This window comes from Seriola lalandi, unplaced genomic scaffold, assembly GCF_002814215.2.
Source record: "Seriola lalandi dorsalis isolate HSWRI2012SDOR001 ecotype SW California unplaced genomic scaffold, Sedor1 jcf7180002034321, whole genome shotgun sequence".
Classification (NCBI taxonomy): Eukaryota; Metazoa; Chordata; class Actinopteri; order Carangiformes; family Carangidae; genus Seriola; species Seriola lalandi.
In genome coordinates, this window is record NW_019504897.1 from 1 (window position 1) to 1,963 (window position 1,963).

General features: G+C 44.4%; 1 protein-coding gene across 2 annotated transcripts; it reads right to left on the bottom strand.

Annotated features, from left to right (window-relative positions):
* Positions 1-6: 6 nt before the first annotated feature.
* On the bottom strand, positions 7-1,895 carry LOC111647043 (E3 ubiquitin-protein ligase RNF19B-like). 2 transcript variants are annotated; one of them, XM_023396657.2, is made up of 3 exons: positions 1,272-1,895; positions 867-1,116; positions 7-646 (listed from the first exon to the last, which is right to left on the bottom strand). In XM_023396657.2, the coding sequence occupies exons 1-3, from the start codon at positions 1,438-1,440 to the stop codon at positions 367-369; spliced, it is 699 nt and encodes a 232-aa protein (XP_023252425.1). In that variant the 5' UTR covers positions 1,441-1,895; the 3' UTR covers positions 7-366. The 2 variants fall into 2 exon arrangements, with proteins under 2 accessions (XP_023252425.1, XP_023252419.1); XM_023396651.2 differs by having other exon boundaries at positions 867-1,137; positions 1,272-1,890.
* Between the last annotated feature and the right edge of the window lie 68 nt (positions 1,896-1,963).

Here is a 1,963-nt window from a genome sequence, read left to right on the forward strand (position 1 = left end):
AAAAACAGACTGAACTAGTCGGCTATCATGCTCTCAGTCACTTCTGTTTTAGATTCACTGATGGGTGCTATCCTGTCTGCTTTACAGTTTATCCCCCTTGAGTTTTTATGTCATAGTCTCATGCTATTTGTCTCAAACACTCACTCACACACTCGCATCTTTTTCATTTGCTCTCTCTAAACCCGCGTCTTCCTTAGAGGCTGGAGCTAGAAGGCATCTGGTGGGAGGGCCCGTCTTGGAAGCAGGGGGTGACCTTGGCCAACGATTTGCAGGTCAATCCAGTGACATGTCAGCTCATGGATTTTGTTTATTTCCATAAAACCTGACTAAATCTTCAACCAAGTATAAAGCCTGCATTGAAGGACCTCATACACCATCTATTTCAAAGACTGGTGTCCCTTCGTCTCCTCCTACTGCTTCCCCTCCTGGTTTCTCTCTTCCCTCCTGCTCTTCTCCTTTTCCTCCGCCCCCGTCTCGTCTTCCTTCCAGTTCTGAGGCACACATGTAGTCTTGGGACTGGGACTGCGAGTGTCCCAGGGACTCCACTGACAAGCTTCGGCTAGACAGGATGCTACTTAGGCTGGACTGGCGGGCGCCTCTGGGATGGGTCTCAATTTCCACACGGACCTCAATATTGGTTCCATCCCTGTAGTAAAAATAGACATACATAGAGACATCAATATAAAGCTGCAAGGTATTCAGTGATAACTAGACTATGAAAAAAAGTGCCCCAGTGAGTTAAAAAAAAAAAAACTGTAACAGCGGGACTTTCTTTTAGGTGTTACATCAGAAAAAAAAGAAAGAAAAATCTAAATCCTTCTTAAAAGACACGTTATAAAGAGAGGAAATCCAGAGGCAACATTTACCTCAGAGGAGCCGCTTGCGTGTCGTCGAGCTTGCTGTCAGGCACAATAACCACCTCGCAGTCTGATGGGCTGTCCTGCTGAGTATATTCATGGCGTTTTGTGGTTTCATCCAATCCCACATAGCTATCTAGCTCTGGGGGCGTGGTGCTCGTACTTGGGAGGACGCCCACTTCCTGTACACTGACTCTAACTTCCTGGACGCTGGTGTCACTGGGCGTTGGGTTGTTCTGACCCGTCCAGTGGTCACTGACTACATGAGAGAATAGAAGATCTATAAGAGAAGTTGAAACTTCATCAGATAAGGCCGTGCTTCGGAGCGAAAATCACAACTCAGCACTGATGTGAATGATTTCGATATATGATATCCCTCACAGGAACTTTATAGTGGCCACACTCTGTACTCACAGCTGGCCAAGTCCTCCAGTTGGATTTTGTGTGTTTCAGGGGGCTCACTCTGGGGTCGACACCAACCGTTCCTACAGAGTGACATGGGGACGACCCCATAGACATATGTCAGCATTAGCGGTACACCCACACCTGCGGGAAAAAAGAAAAGTATGAAAAACCAATTCATAATGCATTATATATAATTGGAACCATTTGTCTATAGAGTCTGTGCCAAACTACTATCATTTAATAACATACAAATGGTTATTAAAAGAGCACTGCTGCGATTTAAAGTTTGGGGGAGGGCCTTGTGAAAGAGATATATAAAAGAAATGGCAAAAATCAAAGCAGCCGAGGCCAAAATATCCTGACCTCTAGTCCTTCGTATGGTTCAGGCTCAGAAAACACTAGAACTATCATTCCCACAATGCAACCCTGATAAATCTTCTCGTCTTTCAACATCCACACCCCAAGTTAGTAACAAAAAGAAAAAAATGCCTAGTATTAAAGTCCAACCCCTGCAAATCCATGTTAAAATGGCAAAGTGCACCTTTAAAGAGTTGTACATTTTCAACGGAAGTCCCTCCTGCTTCACAGTGAGCTGGACTAAAGTACACACCTATTTACAAAGCTTTTCTTGGCATCTTAGCCATCTTAATTATGCAGTTTAATTGTTCCAAATAAAAATGGGAACTACTGGTTCTGCTCCA

What these genes read in the sequence shown, in the direction of transcription:
- LOC111647043 (XM_023396651.2), bottom strand. Translation starts at nt 1,440, where the DNA reads ATGAATTGGTTTTTCATACTTTTCTTTTTTCCCGCAGGTGTGGGTGTA. An exon ending in ACTGGAGGACTTGGCCAGCT is followed by an intron (nt 1,138 to 1,271) that starts GTGAGTACAGAG and finishes CTTCTCTTATAG; the next exon opens with ATCTTCTATTCTCTCATGTA. An exon ending in ACGCAAGCGGCTCCTCTGAG is followed by an intron (nt 647 to 866) that starts GTAAATGTTGCC and finishes TTTTTACTACAG; the next exon opens with GGATGGAACCAATATTGAGG.